Here is a 20868-nt window from a genome sequence, read left to right as displayed (position 1 = left end):
AAACGCGAACATCTATAAACTTTCGCCCCACATCCCCCCGTCCCCCTCCCATTGCCGCTCCCATTGCCGCTCCCATTGCCGCTCCCCCAACCCCTGGTGCTGGTGTTGTTCGTCTGTCAGTCTGCATCAGTTGCACCCACACACAGAGAGGGTTGGGGAGGGGGGGTGCCTCTGTTTGGGGCATTGTCTGGAGCAGCTGCCTGCCTATGCGGAAGTAGCTGATGCCGCGTCTTAGCTTCCATTGTTGTCGCCCTACGTGTTGTTGTTGTTGTTGTTGTTGTTGTTGTTGTTGTTGTTGCTTCTCATGTTGGCGCCTGCCACGACAAAAACTAAAACACATTTCCAATGCCCTAGCCCAGCGGCGGGTATCACAATTTATGCACGTGTGCTACACACACAGGCATTATATATAGATCAGCACATATATCTATATCTATATCTATATCTATATATATATATATCCACATAATTCTTCGTCTGTGTATAACTTGATCGGCTGACGTTTTACATATATTTGCTGCAAGCGGTCAATCAGATGGGTTAACCAACAAAAAAAAACACGCACACGCACACAACTTTTCACCGAATTGTGGAACGTCATATGTTCCTGCTGGGTGTTTAATATGCGCCATTATCAAAATAACTCTATTCCCATGTTAATGCCCTTGCATTGGGCATTTGAACTTTGTCGGCAAATGTGTAACACATACAAACAGATGACCTCATTATCAAATTGCGACAAAATAGTGTATATATATTTAGTCTGGATTGGAACCCTGCCCACTTCTTCTTCTTCTTTATTCAGCCCCGACCCACACTGAGTACCTGAGTCGAAGTGTACTTGGAAAGGCATAAAATAGTCGAAATCCGTGTTAATTATACGACAAACTACATACCTAAGCTCTTATTAGCTCCACGATATTATCATAAAACGTTATCGATATTTATCGATTTGGTAGCTGAAGTTCGCGTAAGAAATGCTTTTACTAAGATTTTCTTTTTAATATCGAATTTCTATAGTTCTTTGGCAAGAATCGGTTTGAATTTTTACTTTTATAATTTCATCTTGATATGTGTACGGCATAGAAGGCGACAGCCCCGATCGCGTATAGTATACATATATCCCATATATGTACATATAGCATACATATATCCACAAATGTGTTGATATAGCCATGTCCATATCTGTCCGTCTGTCCGTTTCTATCTTTCCGAACTTGTCTCTCGGCTTTAAAGCTATTCTCACACAAGGGTATCTAAGCTTCGGCGTGCCTAAGATAAACAACTTTTCTGCCTGGTCATTAATTCTTTTTAAAGTTCACCAACTATTGGCTCAACCCTTCGGCAAGGGTATTCAATAGTCGGCCAACGAAGCACAGGTCTTTTTGACTTATGTTTTTCTTGTTCTTGGTTTCGATTTTGGTTTTGCTGCTTAGCTAGACGATGGGTCGGTGGAGGGGGTGTGTGGGGGGTGGGGGGGGGGAACAAACTTGGCGCGTCGATCGTCACTAAAACTGAACCGTCTGTCGCCCCCCCTCTCCCTCTCCATCCCTCTGCCGACTCCCCACTCCCCATTCAACCGCAACACATGTACGTGCTGTCACACCCTCCCACACACACACACACACACACACACACACACACACACACACACACACACACACACACACACCCACTGGCATTAATGACGCATCGCATAAATTATTTTCAATTACTTTTAATTGGCGAAGTTTTTGTTTTTATTCCTTTTTTGGTTTTTTTCTTATATTTTCATTTTTCTACACTCATTTTTAATACCTTTGGCTGCTTTGGGCATTTATTAAATGTATTTTTTTCTCATCTAGTTGGTTTTTTTTTACATGTTTAACTATATCCTTAGAGACTTTTTATCGCGTATGTATTTCGAATTTCAATTCATATTTTTATTTATCTTTCATTCCATTTCGCGCTTTGGCATCTATGCAATTCATGTCTCTTCTCTAGTTGCTTTCTTTTTGTTATAAATTTAACTATATCCATTTAGATTGGGAATCTATATCGAATATATATTTCGAGTTTCAAGTCTCGTTTGCACAGACTGACAGACAGACAGACAGAAAAAAATGTGACTAAGACGAATCTCTGCTTGATGTTGCACAAAACAAGTATACCCCTTTTAACCGACTTTCAATGGGTATTCAAACAGACCTCCTCTCATATTCCAAAACAAATAAATATAACAGTTATTTGATATGCTTAAAATAAACGCAGCTAGGAAATAGTTTAAAACAATTCGCGATCTTAAATATACAATAAAATTTGAAAAATATTTACAGCTTGAACTTATGTGAGATTTAAAAAGAATTTGTTGGATAAATTTGTTGTTAATTATAGAAGCAGGCATATGCAAATAAAGCAGAGAACTAAGTTCTATAAATAATATGCAACAATAAAATCACAAATGCAGTGCATCAATTGTAAAGTAATGCTAGAAATAAATGTTCAGGCAAGTGCACTACGAGAATTCGGGTTCAATACCCAGGCATGGATGCTAAAAAAAGTTAGTTTGAATTTTAAATAAATACTAATACTTAATGAAAATAATCAATTATAATGATAATGACAATGCCAATGCTAATGCTAATGTGAATGATAATGCTAGTACTAATGCTAATGTTAATGCTAATAATAATGCGAATTAGAATTCTAATGCTCATGCTAATGCTAATGCCAATGCTAATGCTAATGTGAATGATAATGCTAGTACTAATGCTAATGTTAATGCTAATAATAATGCGAATTAGAATTCTAATGCTCATGCTAATGCTAATGCTAATTCTAATGCTAATGCTAATTCTAATGCTAATGCTAATGCTAATGCTAATACTAATACTAATGCTAATACTAATAGTACTGATAATGATAGTTACAATAATAATATCATTAATAATAATAAAATTAATAAATAATAATATTAATATAATAATAAAAATTATCATAATAATCTCAACGACTGCGGTGTATACCCTATAAAAGTGACCAAATACTTCAAGAGAGATTTTTGATATGCATACTCTGTAGTCTCCGAAGACAAAGTCTTATGAATCATAGAAACAGCTGTGCAAAAAAATATTATGTACAAAATATGCTGCAACAATAAATAAATACATTTGATACTAAAAAACGCTTGTGAATCATAAAAATCATAACATTTACAAATTAATATCACGCACTGATCTCTGATTGCTTTTCCCAAACAAATACGATACGATATGAGAAAATGTCGATACATATACATTATTTAGAAATCTGGTAGCCCTGTTAAAGATCTAGTTGCGTGCATACTAAGCTCACATTCTATGCCCCCGCCCCCCCCCCCCCCACTCCCCCCACGCTCTCTGGAAACACCTGAGAACCATTGTTTAGCTTCATTACGGTGCATGATATATCATAAATTATTGAAATTCTCACGAAGTGCAATTATCAGCGAATGCGATTAACCGGACAGTGTTGCAAAACGTCGTTGCAATGTGCCAGCGAGGGTCGATCGATAATTGATCGATACGCGATACGCAGGCGGCAAAAATTGCTGGCACACGTGACAAGCTGCCGTGACGTAACAAACAGCTGTTGCCTGGCACAGGTGGTCAGCCCCAATGCCACGCCTCCATGCTCAACGCTGCGCCGCGCCGCGCCGCCCTTGACAGAGCCCAGTGCCAGTGCAAAGCTCTCAGCTGGCTTTGACCAAAGTGCATTGAACTCGTAAGCGAGAAATTCTTATGCAAAAAAAGAAAAAAAGAAAAGCAACGAACGTTTCAAAATTAACGCAAAGTTGCTGAGCAACGCTGCCGTCGCAGTCGCAGCCGCAGTCGACGTCAACGTCAGACGCGGCTGTGGTCTTCACAATTACACACAATATTTATGTTAAATGCGCAGACGGGCGCCGCAGCTAAAAATGTGGCTCGTTTTTAGTCTGTGAAAATGATAGAGCAACTGCCTCCCCCCCCTCTTCCCCCTCTCCCCCCGCTTACCCCGCCACCTTTACACTGCCCCCCCCCCCCCTCGACCAAGCTCTTGTCTTTATACTTATTAAGTACTTGCCCCACGCTTTGCCCCAAGTTTGGGTTAAGTTTTGTTTGTGATACCCTCGCGAAGGGCATTTTAATTTTGCCATCAAGCGTGTTACGCATAGAAGAAGAAAAATCGGTTCTACACCGGATCAGTATACTATATAGAATCTTTATGTTTTGTATGGAACTCTTTTGTTTTTCAAGATTTCGTTGACCAAATTCATCAATATGTATATATATAAGGTACAGGAAATTGTCAGAATAAATGCATTTTCTATTTTCATCGTGTCGATATAGGGAAGCACCTCTTAACTAACCAATTTTAAAGTTATCTTGTTGAAACTCTGCCTAGATACGTATTATGCAGATTGGACAACAACAAAATCAAGATAGCTTAACAACTTTTTCTCGAAAATATAGTTTTTATCGAAATCTGAATCAAACTGAAGAGCTGTTTGGTTTATAAGGTTCCTTATATTTTGTCTTGGACTTCAACAAACTATAGCTATATGCCACAGGAATAACCTAAATAATATATAAACTAAACTGCACTAAAAAAAAAAAAATATACTGAAAATAAACTGATTTTTATGGGATCATTTTCAAATTGTTAAAAAACAAATTAAAACAATTATTCAAATATAACACAACATATTGTTACAAAGAAGAAAACAACATTTTTTGCTCTATGATACATCATGTTTTATTTTTAGGTAAAAATATAGGTATAAATTTTCGTGAAATAGGCAACAAATCAGCCCAAAAATTACAATTTCAATATGCCTTGTTTTATTATGCTGTCAAATATCCTGCAGAGTATTTACTCTTCGGCAATCCTTAATCAAACGTTTCTCATTCGTTTGCTGTTTTGACTTTTTATGTTGTCTTCTGCTTCTTTTTTTTTTTTGGGTCGCGTTAGGTCGTCGCGTCTTCACAGCCTCCGCCTGCGCCTCCCTCACACTCTCTTTTGCTGTTTCTCTCCTTCTCTCACTTGAACAAATTAAAACAGTTTTCTTTTTTCATTTTTATTATTTATCTTGTTGTTGTTGTTGCTGCTGCTGCTGCGCTTCACATTGTTATCGCATACGTTGACGCTGACGTCGACGCAGACGCCGACGCGCGCCGTCAAGAACGTATGTAGAAGAAACGAAGTGAAACGAACTTTGTGAATTTTGCGGGGCCACGCAACTTGGATCGTGGGGGAGGTGAGGGAGGTGGGCTGTCGAGAAGAGGCAGACGATGGGATTGAATTATTATTGAATCAGATGCGGGCTAGGCAAATGCTGGAGCAGGGTCTGGCCGGGTAGGGAGAGAGGGATAAGCAGTTACTTAGTTCAAGTTGGTTGCGCTTGCCTTTCTTCTTCTCCTGCTTCTTCTGCCAATGCATACAATTTTCCACAATTTTCCACACAGCAACAGCCAAACGGCATTTGACGCAGTTGCAGTTGCAGTTGCATTTATAATTTTATTCTTCTTGTTTGTAGTCCCGCTGTCTTATTAGCAACACGCATGCGTGCAGCGGCAGCGTAACAAACAGTTTGTTGATTGTATGTCTGCAGGGGGGAGAGGGGGCACACGGGCACTTGGTTCTGTTTACTTTTGGTATTTTTTGGTGCTTTTTTCTGTTCGCCTTTTCAAACGCTGCGCGCGCATTGTGTATTGTAATATTGAGCGCCGCCCGAAAGCAGGCAACAAAATTCGCACTGCCAAGTACCAATGCGCTGTCAACGCCAGCCGTTAGATGGCGCTAGGCTACAAATTAAAAACCTAGACTTAAGTTTAAATCAGAGCAGGGAATTTTTGGTATGTGAAGACTAATGTAAGCATGAATTGTTAGGCCAAAACCTGTGCAGTGAGTTTATGTGGAGTATGCAAGCTGTGCTGAAAAAATATTTTAAGGGCCAACATCGAATCAACATCGGATGAGTTAGGAAAAGAACTTGGTAAGGCAAAGCATTTGCTGATGCTGCTGCGCATCGGCAGGTGCCGCCAGCGCATCAGCAAAATGCGAAAAATACAAAATGAAGAGGAATAAGTGGATAAAGGATTTGAAGTAGGACATTTTCGATTCACCCCAATTTTTTCATTTTCCCCAAAAGAGGTGAATTATCCAAAAATTGTCAAGCTTGTCTTAAAAAAATTTGTGAAAATAAGTTTAAAGCCAATCGAACAAGAAAGTTTCATACAACAGTTTTCCGCGCTTATTCCACACTATCGGGTGGAATTGCCGTAAAATTCTATTTTATCGTGCACTTTTCTAGCTCTACGGCTTGGGCTGTGCGTTACCAATCAATCAGTCAATCAGTCAATCAATCAATCAATCAATCAATGAATCGGTCAGAACACACAGTTTTCAATTTGTTGAATAAATGTTGGTGACTTTTAAAAAGTTTCTGTTTATTCTAAAACAAAATAACTCTAGACATAACCGTCTCATTATTTATTCTCTTCTTATTCCCGCTCGTTTATCTTTTATAATTGTTAACGAATCTAAATCTCTTCTTTTTTTGATTACAGAAACGGAAGGTGAACTGACACGCCTGATCAAAACCCTACCATGGGGTCCGCTGTACTGTGTGCTGCAGCAGGATGATCAAACATTTACTGCCTATTGCAGCGAAGAGATTTCGGTAAGTAACGAGTAACAAAATGCTAGCACCGAGTAGAGTGTGCTGCCAAACGAGTAGCGAGTCACGAATTGTGAGTGACAGGTAGCAAGAAATGCTAAAACTAGTCGAGAGTGGGGACTAAAAAGTGGGGCCAGGTACTCAGGTAACGATTGCAATTAGCAATTGGTTTGGAATAAGTGGTGCTAAGTTACACTTAACGATTTACTACTGAAAAAGAACATTAGACAATTTCGGACGAAAGACTAGCAAGTGGAAAGTAACGTATGACGATTAGCATGCAATGAGTGACGATTGCTTTTTGAAAGTAACGAGAGAAAGCGTGCATCTAGTTATGCGCTTAGCGAGCAGCAAGTAAAGAATTGGATTTGAGGACTAAAAAAAAGGTAACGAATGATGAGTAGCATACGACGAGTGACGAACAACAAGAAGCAAGCAACGAGACGCGTTAAACCTGTTGTGAGAACTAACGACGATTAGCAAGCAACAAGAGATTAATTTTAATTGAGAACTAACGAGTAGCAAGTAAACAGTAACGAATGACGAGTAGCACGAGTGACGATCAACAGGTAGCTGGTAACGAGACGCGCTTAACTTACTATGAGAAGCGATTGGCGAGTAGCAACTTTTACAAAAGAACTAACGATTAGCATGTAGAAAGTAACGAACGGCGAGTAGCTTTTCTCTATCACTTGTGCCCATATCGTATTTCATTCGACATTTCACATATCTTCTCTAATGCTTATTTTCCATATATGTATTCTGTGCATTTGTCTTATATATCTATTTCCTCCACACTCTTGCACCCACTAATATGGATCATACTAAAAATTGCTACTAACTTGTAGATATTTCCGGCTACGCCCAAAAAGGAGCTGGAGGTGGGTAATGCTCGAACAACCAACAAATTTGCAAATGCAAGCGATAAGCTGCTATTTACTCTTTCTTTTTTTTTATTTGTTTACTAAGCCCATTCTCTCCCTCTCTCTATATTTATCTAACTCTTTTTCTCTGGTTCCTCTCTGCAGCTTGGCGATGTCTGCTATGAGGATATACCGCGCGTGCGCCTGGATCGCGCCCGTCGCCCCGCCAAAGCACTGTGGGATGGGCCGCCCACGCTGGCCGAGGAGAACGAGAACGACTCCGACACGTGCCTCGGCAACGGAATGAACGGACTCAACGATATTGTGCTGAACACAACGCTCTACAATGATCTAGGTAAGTGCGTGTTGTGGGTGGGTGGGGGAGGGGGGGGGGGGGTTTATTTATATAGTGTTAAGTGTGACCATTTCGCTTGACCTCTTCCATTTAGCTGCCGCTCTGCTGCGATCAAGCGGCGCTTTAATTGCATTGAGCGACGCCTCGCGTCGACTGAGACGCATTCGGTAATTGCAATTGTTGTTGTTGGGGCTCTGCTGCTGCCGATCATATCGAAAGCCGCTGCCAGCGACGCTCTCCCACTCTTGCCCTCTCTCTCTCTCGCTCTCTCGTTTTCTGCTGCCTGCTGTGTGTGTGTGTGTGCGTGCGTGCGCACTCAGGAAATTTGTTTGCCGCGTCGTCACGCATGCCAGCGCATTGGGCACAATAGCAACAGGCAGACTGGAAGGCGAAGGAGCAGGAGGGCTGCGGCGGGTGTGGGAGCACTGTTGGCTGAGGGTTAGCTCAGAGAGCTGAGCAGACTAACGGAAGAGCGTCCACCCGACAACAATGCCGATCATGTTAATGACAATACACGCGCGATTGAGCAGCATTGTTGCCGTAGAGCACAGTCCAGCGTACAGGCGACAAAGTTTTTGCCAACAAACTTGACATGAAAAGCAATAAGAATTGTCCACTAACTAAATATCTATTCATTTATCGTTCATTTATTATTTTTTTTGAGAACTCACTCGTGTGCTTAGATAGTAAATTAAAAAAATAGATGTATATAAATAAATATATACGCATATATACTATTTGTTCTATAAGCCCGCTAGTAAATGCTTAAATTAAATTGATATTCGCGTCGGATTTATAATAATGTGCCTGAAACGTTTTTGTATATGTACATATGTTGCCAAACGGAATGTTTGGTATGTGAAACATTCGGTAAGCATATTTGCATATTTGTATTTGAAATTGAAACAAATGTTAGACGCGTGCTCGACTAGTAGATACCCTCGCTGCAACTCTCAGCTATAAAATTAATGCTGTAAAAACACAAGTGCTTATTGAATGAATATTTTGACATTTGGTATAACATTAGGATGAAGTACACAAATATGACTGTATCATAAATCAGCGTGTCTTGGGCATTTTAATTTTGTCACAAAGTGTGCCACACATAAGGGAGACATTTCCGACCTCATAATATCTATATACTCTTGATCAGTATTAACATCTACATAAGTCGATCTGACACGGTCAATTATTTACCCATATACATATCTACCCGACATTGATGTTGGCATCACATATGAAGAACAGTCAGCCGAATCGACAACCTATATTATAAAGCTACCATTTGAACAATCGGTCAAAATTAAATTCTTGCATGAAAATTGCTTTTATTTTTAAAATATCTTGTACGGGCATTTAAAAACTTGATCTTCTTCTTTAGATACAAGAAAACTCTTATCTAGAGGTATATCTTATAGCCCTATGGGAAGAACTAGTCCAAAAATAAGTTTTTGTATGAATAACATTTTTGTTTAACAATATCTTGACCAGAAACAGCAATTACGAGCTTCAATATTCTCCTTATATAAACGTTTCAAATCGGAATACTTTTTTGTGCATAGCTTCCGTAGAATAAATAACAACTCTTTCCAAACGATTGAAATATGTCAACAAGAGTATTTAAAATTCATATGTATAAGCATAGGTAATAGGTCTACTAGAGTATTTAAACTTAGTTTATATAATTTATCGGAAATAGGTCAACTATAGTATTTAAACTTCGTATTTAAAATCGGTTGATACAGCTCTAAAGTTTTTAAGTATTCTATAGAAGATATATATAAAAAAGTAGAGTATTTAACTTAGTACTTAAAACCGATCGTAAATAGGCTACTAAGATATTTAAAATCGGTGAGAAATTGGTCTATTAGAGTATTTAAACTTCGGCGTGCTGCAAATATGACCTAAAAGAGTGCACAAATTTGCAACGAATCCATATAACCTTTAAAAATATAAGTCTTTAAAGTTTTTGGGTAAAATGTATCTTTAACAAACATTTTATTTCTCAACATAATTTCCGAATTCAAACCTCAAATAAGCTAGTTTTTTTGGGCTGGCTTGTTTGAACCTCAATATATGTTTATCGTAATCGTTATCGTTTTTGTTATCGTTGTTATTTTTTTTTTTTTTTTGTTTAGCTGACCAGTGTTGCCATTGTCGATTACAATGTTTTCCTTGTTAAGCCTTGCGCACACTCATTCACTCACACACTCATCTATTTACTCAACTATTGGCCGTTCGTTCGGGTTGTGCGTGTTGTTGCTGCTCTTCCTATGTTTATGTTGTTGTTAATGTTGTTAATGGCTGCGTATCAAGGCTGAGGCTTGGCCAATTCAAAGCTAAATAGCCGCTGAAGCGGAGACTGCGCAGGCGTCGCTGCTCGACACCAAAACTAAAATGCAATTAAAAATCTGCGATTAGCTCAACTTGCTGCTGCTGTCTCTTCTTCTTCCACTGCTGCTGCTGCTGCTGCTTCCTCTTCTACTTCTGGCTGCAAATGTAAACAAAGCGCTGCAACAGCAGCAACAACAACAACAACAATAACAACAACAACGGCGAACACTTGCAACGCTTCGTGCTTTGCGCCGCTTGCAACTTCGTTTCGGCTGCCAAACTGTTCCATCGATGAACCGAGAACACTGAGCGAGCGAGCGAGCGAGAGAGAGAGAGAGAGAGAGACGTTGAGAGAGTGTCTCATTTCCGTTGCGTTTCATTTCATTGCAAGACAATGCACAGTGGAACAAATGTGTTGCTACAGTTGATTAAATATTATGGCAGCTTTGCTCTAGATGGCATGGGCTTAGATATTTTTTGCACATTAAATTCTTTTCTTGTATACTCTCAATTAAGCTCAATTAATGATAGCTCAATCACTTTTTTATAAATGTTTATACAATTGATTGTGCTCTAGCATATATTATGTTACATATATTTAAAATTAAGCGAAATAATAATTTAGCAATAATTTGGAATAGTTTGGCAATTTGTGCTCTTCAAAATACGTCCTTAAAATATTTAGTTTTGTATATACCAAAAGCAAATTTTTGTTGTATACTTTTCACTAATTAACATAAGAACTTCTCCATTAAGAGCGTGCAGCTCTTCATTGCATCAACTCCAACTTGAGTGCTGCTAGCACGCATTTCCTTCAGCTGCGTCCCACTGTGCCTGTCTCATGGCCAGCTTTGGCGCTGCCGCTGTCGCTGCTGCTGCTGCGGCTGTTGCTGCTGCGTTTCGGTTCGGTTCGATTCGTTTCAGTCCACTTTAAGCTTCCGGCGCAGGCGGTTGGGTACGACGTCAGCTCTCGCTTCGGTGCGTTGTGTTTAGACAGTTTGTTTTTTTTATTTTTTGTGTATTTGAATTATAACCGTTGCGCTCGATTCACAGCTGAGCGGCGGCTGCTGTTGTTGTTTTCTAAAATATTTATTATTATTTTTTTTGTTCGTGTTTTTGTTTGTGTTTCGGTGGCTTCCAGCAAAAAGAACGCATATTTGTTTTTTTTTTTTTTCTTTGACAAGCTAAAATGAATTTCCATAAAGCACAAATTCTTACACTTTTTTGTTGTTGTTGTTGAAATTTGTTGTTGCCGCGGGTGAATGAAAAATTGCTGGGCGAAAAAATGTTGGACAAAAACAACAAAATTGTGTGTTGTAAAACTACGCGTTGCGAATTCGAAATGAAAATGTTCTAAAAATAGGATGCAAACAACAAACAAACACACAAAACAACAACAACAAGAAAAAGAAGGAGAAGAAGAAGAAGAAAAACACAAATAAACGTACGACGCACGGCCCAAAAACTGAGCGCAAAAATTACCCATACAAACCTGGCAACAACTACAACACACACACACAAACACACACACACACACACACACACACACACACACACGCGCACACACATGCACACATAGATCATCATCTGCAACCTCAACTGGGCTATAAATTTAGCAAAAGCAAACGGAACAAAATATTTTTCTACAAAGAAAAATTCGAATATGTATTAAAAAAAAAAAAACGGGAAAAAAACGCCCACAAACGCACGCGGCGCGTTTTGAGCGCGTTTCGGGCGCGTTTCCAAAACGTCAAGTGTAAAAGGAGACAGCACAAAATGAAAGACACAAAAAAAAAAAAACAAAAACAAAAACAATATAATAATAATAAGTGCAAAAGAAAATTGTAAACTAAATTAGGGAAATGAGCGCTTGACACCAATCGCTGAGGCGGCAAAAGGGGGCATGGGAATTAAGGCGTGGCGATGGCCGGAAAGCCAATATCTTGTTGTTGTTGTCTTTAAGCGTTTACGGCTATAAGCGCATCCGGATTAGCTTATGTGACATGTTGTCTGCAGAGTGAGGGGAGAGTGAGGGAGAACTGTGTAGAGGGGGGGCATATGGAAATCAGAATAGCAACCGTAATGGCAAACTATGTCAGTCGCATTTGGCCAAGTTAGCAGCCAAAAAACGAACCGCTCAAAAGAAAGCGAAAGAAAGAAAGAAAGAGAGAGAGAGAGAGCGAGCGAGCAGCATTCAAAGCGAAAAGCTTAAAAACGCGCGCTGCAAATGCCGCCAATTGACACCAATTAATTAATTTGATGCACATGACCCACATTTTATTTATAACAGCAACAACAACAACAAATGTTGCTGAAAATCTAAATATAAAAGAAAATTACAAAAAGCCTGCATAAATACGCATTTTATGCACACTTGTTGTTGTTGTTGTTGTTGTTGTTGTTGTTGCAGCCTAGTCAAAACTTTCTTTTCTCTCTATTTTTTGTGTTTGTTAGTTGTAGATATAATTGAAAATACGTGTGTATTTTAAATGCATTAATCAAATGCACTAGTGCAACACCTTGCCGCACCTCGCCGCACCTCGCCGCACCTCGCCGCCTGCCCCATGCGGGCCACAGACAACATCCCGCCCCCCCCCCTCATTCCCCTCCCCTGCCCAACGCTAACCAGCATGGTAGCTGCGAGATTGTCTCGATAACAATAACAACAACAACAATAATAACAACAACAATAATAACAACAATCGCAACAATTGCAACCGCAGCGAAATTACAGTAAAATTAAATGTTTCAACTAGACGACATATCATAATACTCTAACTTAAAGCTCTTCCGCATTTTCGCTTTCTCCCTCTCTCTCTCTCTCTCTCTCTCTCTCTCGCTCGCTGTACTTCATCTACAATTATATTGAAAGCAATAACTGATCTGCTCTCTCTCTCTCTCTCTCTTTCACACACTCTCTGTCATTCTGGTTACTCTACATTGTTAGTTGTTTCTACTTATTACAGTGTATTGATTCCACATAATATTGAAAGCCCTATCCTTTTCGTTCTCTCCCTCTCTCGTTCTCTCTCTCTCTTTCAAGCTACACCAAATAGTCGGCTATGGCCCATACGCGTGTTGTAGAGTATCAACAATCGTACTTTTTTTTTGTTGCTGTTTTTCTGGACTTTTAAAATGAAAAGCAAACGCCAATAGAAACAATGGGCGCTCCCTTTGTTTGAGGGGATGGTAGGCGGGCAGGGGGGGGGGGGGGGGTAGAGGGGGGTTCTGTGTGCTGGGAGTTGCCATTGTCTGATGATGATGAATGCCATTGTCTCGCTGTTGTTTGTCTCTGTCGCTGTCTGTCCATTTGTCGCGGGTTGTGGGTGAAATTGACAACCAAAAAAAAAAGTAAAGCAAGAAATAAGCCGCGTTTTGGCAGCGTTTTTTGTCGCGCTGCCATTGTCATAGTTGTGCGTCTTTCTCACTATCTGTCTCCCACTCGCTCTCTTAATATGTCTGTCTCCTTCTCTCGCTGTGCCTCTCTCTCCTCTGTTTCTCTCTTTATCTCTCTCTCTCTCTCTCTCTCTCTCTCTCGTTCAGGCTGTCCGTTTAGCTTATGCGCAAATAGTTTCAAGTCGAAATTAAAATGCATTTGCAATGCGCGACACAACCTTCGCTTCTGTCTAGTCAAACCCTCACCCCCCCCCCTCCCCCCTCCCCCTCCCACGCTCAGCCATTCCCCGCCCGACGCCGCCCCTACAGCCACCTACAGCAGCTTTAAGCTGCAATGCAACTGATAGCGTCTGGGTATCTGGGCAGGTGCATTGCCAGCGTTGCGCTTCTGTAGATACAAATGTATCTCAAAGTTGTTTTAATGCGAATTTCGCAGTTGTATCCGTTACTTTGAAGTTGTTTGCTGGCTGTTCAATTGAACCATTTGAGGCATAACCAAAACAACAACAACGACAACGACAACAATTAACAGCGTCGCATTCAGTAATTCATATGTCATAAATATCTGTCAGTCACTCGGTTTGTATCTGTATCCATGAGTTCGCTTCGCTTGTATTTGTATCTGTGTGCATGTAAATTGCCTGTTCGCACTTTGCACAAAAACTGCTCGATGTCGTCATCGTCATCATCATCATCATCATCATTCCAATCATCATCATCATCATCATTTCAATCATCATCATTGGCAGCGCCGAGCGTCTTGTGGTCCCGTCGAGCACTCGATCTACATATGGCAATTGTTTCCACTTCCAATTTGAGCTAGCCAATTATATAATAGACAGACACACACACACAAACACACACATATATATATATCTATCTGTATAGCATATAGATATAAACTTGTGCGATTATTTACGACTGTTTCGTGTCTATTTTTAATCAGACTTAGCCCAAGGATTGCGCGCAAAGTGCGAAGATACTTTAAGATCTGTTACTGAAATGCATTTGGAGAATTAACTAAAAACAGTCGAGAAACCAAAGTTTTGCATTAAAACACGAATATTGTGTGATACAAAATGTCTAGATTGGACAGCCAAGAAATGTTTAGCTTTAGACCACGGTAGGGAAATTATTTGGTCAATTTCTTCATTTTCTTTTTAATTTGCGCTAGTTCCATCAACTCGTTTAGTATTGTTTATATTTGTCGTTCTGCATATATTAATATATATGAAAAACCGGTTCGAATCCGTTTTTTAATATTTATATTCCACGAATCGAACCAGTTGAACCGACTCCGCCCGAAACTCAAGCTCTTTGAACCGACTCCACTCGAAACACAAACTCTTTTATGAACCGACTCTGTCCTAGACTCAAGTTCTTTGAACCGGTTCCATGGGCAAGACATTGACAGCCAAACGGCTCACGAACCGAACCGGTTCGAAGCCGGAATTCACATTTATTTGATTTCGTTGAGTATTTGAAATCATTGAAAGAAGAACCTTCAAGACGATAGCTCAATATCGTTTTCTCTTCATTTGGGAATTATACATACATATATTTAGTATATATATATAAAAGTAGTTTCTTGCATGGAAAGCTCTTTTGTTTATCAAGATGTCTTGAAACTCGACAAACTCGGCATTTATAAGTTTCACTATGCTTCCCACACATATGCAAAATCTTATCAATATCGGAGCACTATATCATTTAGCTGCTGTAAGAAAGAAAAGTCGGAAAGTCGGTTCTTGTTTAGCAAAATATTCAGGTTTCCCAGATATTTTCATCAAAGGAAGTTTATTCTCACATATCTGCAAAAGGCAAATGTCCACAATGTTCGACCTTTATCGCTTTCTTTTTGAACCTGTCGAAGGTCTCTTTTCGATCTTTCAGATCGATTTGACAAGATATATTGGCCATATCGAGCAGCAGCTGCAACTGTAAACATGTTCACAGTTTTGCTCAATTGTGTTTATATTACAAATCCGAACGACTCGCTGGAACTTGCCACAAATATTGGATAGAGAGGGGGGAGAGGGGGCGGGTGGTCGAGAGACATCGCAGTTAGTTTCAGTATTTTGATTTGATTTGTTTACACGAATGTTTATCACACCTTGAGATGCGTTTGAAATCATTTCCAAAAATAAAAATACAAATTTGAACGGCCGGGCCTTGCCTTTGCGCCGCGCCTTTTCCCCAATGCTGGGAAATCAGATAAATTTAGCGAAAAGAAAAAAGAAAAAAGAAAACGAACAAGAAAAAACTAAGGAAAATAATCGCGTAAACAACCAAAAACTGGGCAACTAACAACAACAACAACAACAACAACAACGACAACAATAAGTTCACACAATTCTGCCATTAAAAAACAGCCCGCCGCCCCCTTTTAAGGCAGGCAGTGGAGAGGGGGGGGGAGGGGGGCAGCATTAAACAGTTAAATTGCTTTATGTGCCCATTTCAACATCTCCGAGGCCCCGTTGGGCGCTACTTGGGCCCAAAGTCTCTTTGGGGCGCCCCTTCAACCCGCTCTCCTGCTGCCCCCAACACCTCGCCTCCCCCTCTCCTCGCCGCTCACCAGTTGTGCCCCTGCAAAATATAATTTACATAATATGCAACACATGTTGACACGAATAACGAGCCAAAGTGGGCGGCCTGCCCGGCGGGGCGTGGCAGCTGTTGTTGGCTGCCATGTTCGAGTCCGCTAAATGAGCGCCGCTTTCCCCTTACCCTGCCCCCCCCCCCCCTTTTTTTCTTCACTCACTCTGCTAACTAGTCAGCGCTACTTGCGACAGTCCCATCAAAGTGAAGGCTGAAGCTAACTAAACTCAACTCAACTAAACAAAACTATCTTGGGTACAAAGTCTATTCCCTCCCCCCCTCCCCCACACGCCCGCTGCAGCGTGTGAAAAATTGCGTTTGCCAAGTGTTGAGCGTGGCTCCAACTCCAACTTCAGTCCCAGCTCCAATCCCAGTCCCGGTCCCGGTCCGATTTCCAGTTCCAGTGGCAGCCACAATTTTGCGTCTTTTGTGATAATAAACCGGGCAAAGGGGCATAGATAATTGGGTGCTTTGTACGCTCCGTGTGGATGGAAAGACAATGGACAAGCTGCCCAGACACAACAGAGTGTTAACCACATCAAAATATTGGCAAAGGAAAGTTACAGAGTTAAGCTGAAATACCGCAGACTATATTAAATATATTAAAATGCTAGCAGAATATTAAAATCAACGATCGTTCGTTTCTCCGGCTATGATATGATATATATATGATATTGGATAGATATATATATATATGATATGGAATAGATGTAAAGTGGTTCGAGTAGAAGAAACGGAAGAAGAGTGTGAGAAACGAAAGTGAGAGAGAAAAAAAAGAAAGAGAGGAAGATAGATGAAGATACGGAGGTAGAGTTGAGAAAGAGAGACAGGCAGAGAAAGAGCAAGAAAAAGGGAAGGGGGACAGAGAGAGAGAGAGAGAGAGAGAGTAAAAGCGACAGATAATTATATGGTTAGAGTATATTTCAAGCTTCGCTTCAAGCTAGATAATAAAATTTGAATAGCTGGTTCGAGCCAGCGTGGTTCAAACCCAATTTGCAGCCTTCTTTTAAATAGTTGAAACGTTTTTTTTTTTTTTTTTTTTGCATTTTTAATTTATTTACCTTTTAAACGGGATCTTTGGCTACATAAAAGCGCCGGACTTCTAACCATATTTGAATAGAACCATATTTGATATAGAAAATCGTCGAAACTGGTTGCATACGTTAATCCCGCTCAAGACGTACCGAGAGCTAAGCAAGCTATTTGGTATCATTGAAATTCATGTGGCTTGTCTCTGTCTGCCTCTCTATAAATGGGCTGTCCCCGAAAAAGAACCGCAAATATCCGTCTCGAAAATTACGGACCGGACGAACTACAATAAACAACAATTTTCACTTTTTTTTTTCTTTTTGCTTTTTTTTGTGTCATTTACCGTCTTGCCTGGTTGTTGTTAATTTGGTTGTTGTTAATTTAATTTGACTGTGGCCAACGAGCGATCAACGACCACAACAACAATAATATGCCCAGCCCTCCGCCCTCCGCCCTGGAGCTGCTTAGCTTCTCAGCTTGCGTCGATTGTCGTCTGTCTGTCTGTCTGTCTATTTGTCTGCCTTTGCATTGTTCTGAATGAATCACACAAAAGGCAACACGTTTATGTCTATCTGTCGCCCGGCCGCACCGGCTCTGCCCTCAATCTATCTCTCTTCCACTCCCATTCTCTTTCGCTCTCTCTCTTTTCGCTCTCTCTCTCTCCCTCTCTCTACACCCACCCTCTGTCTGCTATTATACCTTGTACGCAATTTTGTTTTTTCTTTAAGTTTAAAAGCATTAGGCATTTCGATAACTTATCGATAAGTATCGATTGCTGAGAGCCAAAGATTTTGTATTTTTTTATGAGCTTGTTAGCATTAAGCAAAAATGATCGATAACTTATCGTCAACTGTCGATTATTAAGTACGTTTTTTAGAGCATATCTCTGTGGACTACAGATGCCATATTTATTATGAGTCTATTGGGCATAAGTGATCGATAACATATCGATAAGTATCGATTTTTAAAGATAGATTTTTGAGAGACACAGATTTGAATAATCGAAAAGCGTACTTCTCAGTTATTAGCAGAAGAAGCACAGTCTCTGTCCTATTGATTGCTGAGTATGTGCTAGTCGCTCAATCACTCTCGCTTGCCCTGTCTCTGCTTCTCTCCCCCTCTCCCTCCCTCTCTCTCTTTCATTCTCCATTCCTGCGTCTGCGTGTCTCTCGACTGGGCTTTATGTATGTCGCAATTATCGCCGCAATCAACGTGGTCCATTTTGATGATCATCGCCGGCTAAAGTCAATTACCCGAGCCGTGCAAATAAACTGGCCCATAATATATATATATATATATATATACATGTGTACATAATGGGAATCTCACCCTCTCTGATCTCGCAACTCCATCAATCTGCCAATCCGTCAATTCGCCAAACAATCTGCCGCAATGCCAACGACCTCTCTCGGTCTCGGGGTCTCTTTGGGCTACGAGCTCAAAGCTCCAGGCCCAGACCCACAATTGCAAGCGGCGGCCCCTGTGACTGGGCTTGCATAACGCTTCATCATATGGCCGACTGCGTTTGGCCCGCTGCTGACGCTGACTGCGCGGCTGACAGCAACTGCGACAGCGACTGCGACAGCGACTGCAACGTCTTTTGTTCTATGCGACAATGCGGCAAATTTTCCCACGTCCACAGCAAAGAAAGCGGCAATATCCAAATGCCAATGACTGTGGCAAGGCCTCAGCGAGGGACGATCCATTCAAAATATTCCAAGAGCTTGACACCCATAAAACGGAACTTTATGATCTGAGATCGGCTTTATGGACAATAGTTGCCATAACAATGCTTTGACGCTCTGCGTCAAAAGACTTTTCAATTTATCATTTCTGTAAGCTTAATTTATCGATAAAATATCGATACTCTTTTCGGATATATAATTTTGGCTGTAACAAAGCTTCGACTGAACAGCTATCTGCTTTGATTTCCATTTCAAGAACCTGCTGAAGTTAAGAATTTTAATTCCTGAAAAAAGTCCCATTTATCGATAAAATATCGATACTTTATTTTCAGTTATATACTTTTGGCTGTGATAAAGTTTTGGCTGGTCAACTCTCTGCTTTGATTTTCAATTCAAACATCTGCTAAAGTTGCCAACAATTTGCTTTTCTGAATAGCAACATTAATCGACAAGATATCGATACTATATTTTTAGAATAACAATGTGGCAACACTCACAAAACGTTCATGAAATTGAAATTGAAATTGAAATAATATAAAATATATTCTGCTTGTGAGTGGATAAATTCGCTAAGCAATCCCAAGTTGAGTTTGTTAAGAGTTGCCAGATCAATATTGTTTTTTTTTTGGTAGGTGACAACACTTTACAAGCTCGCGCACAATGTTGCCACTTTACTGAAATGTACTGAAATGTAAAGTTCTTATTTGAAACAACTTCGTCAATGAATTTCTAAAAAAAAGTGGCAACGCTCCTCAATGTTGCCCCTCTGATGGAATTGTTCAAAAAGTCAAAGATTTTAATTGTGCGCTTCAACGTTTAAATTGCAAATCGATCTGAGCTTTCACTTCTTTCAGGTGTTGCCACCTCGACTATGCTCCGCCAAAGGGTGGCAACGCTGAAGAAACCACAACAAATTATTCAGCCACACTCCATAATCACTTTCCTTACCAAATTGCAATTGCAATTTGATCAATTGTTTCGCTTTTTTTTTCCGCTGCATTTGAGCCGATAATTGTTCAAATACTTTTGACTAGCAGATTATACGAACTTAATATTTCCGTGCCATTGTCTAGGGAGCTGTACAAAATGTTGGATAATTGTCGGCTTTATAATGTTCATCCGTGACTTGCTTGATAATGACGAGAGCTTCTGTGCTTGTTCTTATAGGTAGCTATATAGAACTATCGTTCATTTGAATTACGGCTGCAAAAGCTGATTTACTCTAATGAGGCACTTGCGATTGTGAATGGGCTTTAGCTATTTTTAAATGCTTTCAACTAGCAATTACACTTTTTAATATCTTTACTTGTAATAACAATATATATTAAAAACGAGTCAGTTTGCATATCTTTGGCACGCTGAACATTTGATACCCTTGCAACCTTTGCAAATGCCGAGCTTGATGAACATATCTGGGAAAACAGATCATTTTGCAATATTATAACCTATTTTGCGACTTCTTTTCAGCCACACTCTAGATCTAGAATATATATACTTTATGGGATCGCTGACTTCTCCTTCTACACATTTCATGACAAGCTTATAATACCCTCTGCAAGAGTATAAAAAACGACCTTACATAAATTATTATCCACTCACTTTTTTGTTTGTTGAACTAACTCATAAGTTCAGTTGATAATTTTGAGTAAATAATTACATTTTTGAAGTTTGATTAAGCTAGGCTGATAAATATGTCGAAATAAAGAACTCTTCAAGAACTTTGAAAGATAAAAGATCTTGAAAACAGTTTCGATGAATATTTTCGTATTTTACACACACAACTTTTGAGCTGCATTTTTATCATATTTAAAAGTGAAATCCGCAAAAAAACTGATAAATTTGGTTTTTGGTTTCTATGGAATTTAAAGTATATTGTAGTATATTATATTTTATTCCTAAATTTATCATGTTGTTCATTAAAACGTAGGGTAT

At 39.8% G+C, this 20868-nt stretch overlaps 1 protein-coding gene across 8 annotated transcripts in view; it reads left to right on the top strand.

Annotated features, from left to right (window-relative positions):
- Positions 1 to 20868, top strand: part of raskol (Ras GTPase-activating protein raskol) — a 60584-nt gene that overhangs the window by 11046 nt on the left and 28670 nt on the right. For 4 of the 8 annotated variants that reach the window (XM_064698893.1, XM_064698898.1, XM_064698895.1 and 1 more), the window contains exons 2-4: positions 6567 to 6679; positions 7525 to 7557; positions 7705 to 7894. In XM_064698893.1, coding sequence (XP_064554963.1) covers positions 6567 to 6679; positions 7525 to 7557; positions 7705 to 7894 — 336 coding nt within the window. The remainder of the gene's footprint in view (positions 1 to 6566; positions 6680 to 7524; positions 7558 to 7704; positions 7895 to 20868) is intronic. The other 4 variants (XM_064698896.1, XM_064698900.1, XM_064698897.1 and 1 more) reach the window with 1 other exon arrangement.

This window comes from Drosophila montana, unplaced genomic scaffold, assembly GCF_035044405.1.
Source record: "Drosophila montana isolate Dmon_TW-CO22-7 unplaced genomic scaffold, ASM3504440v1 contig_786_1, whole genome shotgun sequence".
Lineage (NCBI taxonomy): Eukaryota > Metazoa > Arthropoda > Insecta > Diptera > Drosophilidae > Drosophila > Drosophila montana.
Note: the sequence above shows the minus strand (reverse complement) of the source record. Positions and strands in the feature narration are given on the sequence as shown.